Source organism: Austrofundulus limnaeus, unplaced genomic scaffold, assembly GCF_001266775.1.
Source record: "Austrofundulus limnaeus strain Quisiro unplaced genomic scaffold, Austrofundulus_limnaeus-1.0 Scaffold81, whole genome shotgun sequence".
NCBI lineage: Eukaryota > Metazoa > Chordata > Actinopteri > Cyprinodontiformes > Rivulidae > Austrofundulus > Austrofundulus limnaeus.
This window is the reverse complement of record NW_013952483.1, coordinates 1,638,332-1,641,084: the sequence shown is the minus strand read 5'-3', so window position 1 is coordinate 1,641,084 and position 2,753 is coordinate 1,638,332. Positions and strand designations below refer to the sequence as shown.

The 2,753-nt window shown below is 33.2% G+C and overlaps 1 protein-coding gene across 1 annotated transcript in view; it reads right to left on the bottom strand.

Annotated features, from left to right (window-relative positions):
* cps1 (carbamoyl-phosphate synthase 1, mitochondrial) overlaps positions 1–2,753 on the bottom strand; it is a gene marked incomplete in the record, with an annotated part of 42,786 nt that overhangs the window by 1,796 nt on the left and 38,237 nt on the right. Inside the window, 2 exon segments of the mRNA XM_014011538.1 lie at positions 1,538–1,650; positions 1,814–1,873. Of these exon segments, the coding sequence (XP_013866992.1) occupies positions 1,538–1,650; positions 1,814–1,873 (173 nt within the window).

Genomic DNA, 2,753 nt, shown 5'->3' with positions numbered 1-2,753 from the left:
CTGTCTGTGTTTCCTGTCTGCTTTCAGGAAAGCCCAGTCAGGATAACCACACTGCTCCAGGGCCTGTCGTGTGTGTGATTTCCCGTCCAGAAGACCTATACATTTTTTTTTCTTTTTGATATTTTACCTMGATTACTGAGATGCATCAGGACATTTCAACAAAACTGCAGTTTGAAGTTAAGGCTACTTTATATCATACTCAAACTTTCTGACTTTAATATTAACAAGAACAATCACTCAGTGCAGAGTAAGTGTTATTGATTATCCAAGTAAATGCAAAAGTTATTAATATTACTGCTGTTTATTTAATTTTCCACTAAAAATCTAGTTCTTTCAAAACATCACCACATGCTTTTGGCAGCTTGTGGATCCATACAGCCGATATCAAAAGCAATTCCGTGATTTTTTTATTTTATTTTTATTTATTTTTTGTTAAAAAGCTACAAGTTAATGACAGTTTGTATTCAGTGATTACAAGAAAAGTCAAAACATAAGCTTTTCAAATAGAAAAAGCGAAATAAAGTGAATAAAATTGAAGGCTCGTTTTTACCAGAAACATGGCTTGGGAAAGGTCAACTCTTTCAAAGTCTGATTAGTAAAAGTCTAATACAGCAAATTCTCTTAATACCTTCTGCTAAAAGTGATTATAATGACATGCATTTACAAGGAGATACAGAGAAGCAGGAACGTGGCTGTGGGTTAGGCAAAGAGCTGATCACTGCCATCTGGAGGCTTAATGGTTCCATCCCAGTTCACCCCAGGACTAAAAAAAAAAGAGAGCTGTCTCAAGGGAGCTTCCTAATAAAAACTGGACAAAAAGGTTGAAACTGAGATCATTCAAAATACTGGTGACTAATAACAGTCCTAACCTAAATAATTTGTCTAAATTTAGCATGTTGTTCTTTTTTTCCCCCACCTTAATTTTTATTTTACTGTCCTGAAATGAACCATCATCAGTGGAACAACAGCCAAGTCATAAATAATGACTTTTTAATAACAAATTTATTAGACTCACATGACTCAGGGAAACTAAACCTCTAGCTACCTTCAGATCCTAGAACTGCCCTCTTTGTGTAAGCCCATGGCAATGTTTGATTTATGGAGTAGTCCTTTTTAACTTTGTGTTCTATTGCAAATTAATCTAATATAATTAACCTTTGTTGTTATTGTAAAACACGTTGTAATATTAGGAACTGTGAAATACACAAATATTTTCTCTTTATTATTCTCTCTCCATTCACAAAAAAAACTTATTTCTGATCAGTGAAAGGACTTTTTCCACATGTTTCTTGACCTTGTTTGGTTTGTAGAAAAGAAAAAAAAAGATTGTGGTTTTACATCTTAATGCATTTTTTTGTGTGTTATTAGTCATCCAAACGTTATATTTCATAAATTACAGCTGACATACTATCCAAACATGTTAATATAAAACAACCTTCAAGCTTTGCTTCAAAGTTGATGTTCAAAGTTTACTGACAGTTAATTTCATAAAAGGTCAAAAACATAAATAAATGAAATTCAGTGATTATCTGCCAACCGTTTTATTCTGGGCAACGTCGTGTCTCCATCCTTTTCAGCTGGCCAGGCGACTGGAATGGCAGGAACATCATTGGCAGACAACCAGGCTGAGGTGGCCTCAGTAGCATAGAGCTATTTGGGAACACAAACACAATATCAAATATATATATCAGGAAGACACATTTTATGTTGTCTTTCTAATGCTTTAAATAACAAACGTTTGACCGTTGAAAGGAAATATGAATACTTTGCATGATATAATCTGTAAAGTTGAAAATAAAATCTCAGAACTCACCTTGAAGCCTTCCTCTTTTAGCTGGTGTGCTGTAGCTAAGAAATTAGGTCGAAAGGATTCCTGAATGGACAGTTAGAAGGCAGACTGCTTTAGAAAACCATGTGTAAAACTTTTTAAAAATAATCGCTACAAAAGCTTTATTGCACATAAATAATGTGCTATAGAAAAACACATTCATACTGGACTGGTTATTAATCCAAGTTTGCCACTTTTACCTCAAGGTTACAAAGGTTAATTTAACGTTATTTCAAGGTGCCTTCATCTAATTAAAACATGCTTTGCATATTTTGTAATATTGTACATTTGTTTGCAGACAGGAAGACTATGTTCAAAAAAGCATATAATAATAATACTTTTAACGATGTCTCCAAGTTATTTTATTTAGCTATTACTGTCAACAGAAGCAAAACAAAAATGCTGCTGCATGAGATTTATTTTATGACAGAATGTGATGATAGTCATTATGCAGCACAGGATGGCAGGATTTATTGAATCTAATCAATAATCCCCTTGTGTAGGGCTGTAAGTGATATGATGTGTGAAAAGTGCTGAGGTTTAGCTGTATGTGTAGATTCAAGTTCTCTGTCTTCTTTTATGCTTTCCCATTAACTAAAAACATTTCCTCCTCTAAAATTGATCTCATTTTGTATAATACAGGTGAAGAGCCGCTTTGATTATGTTTACAAACACTGGATCGGGTGTGTGATTTGGGGGTATTTCAGAATATGTAATATGGAATATGCAAATATGATTTTGTTTTTTTTTCCTTTTTTCACTCAAAACACCAACAGAGCACATATATATGACAGAATTATTATGATAATTCTTCACTTTTCTATTACTCTTAACAAATGGGTCCTAACCAAAGTAATGTTTTCAGTAATATTTAAAGCATCTTGAAAGCATAGTGGCTGTGTAATAAAGTATAACAGATATATAT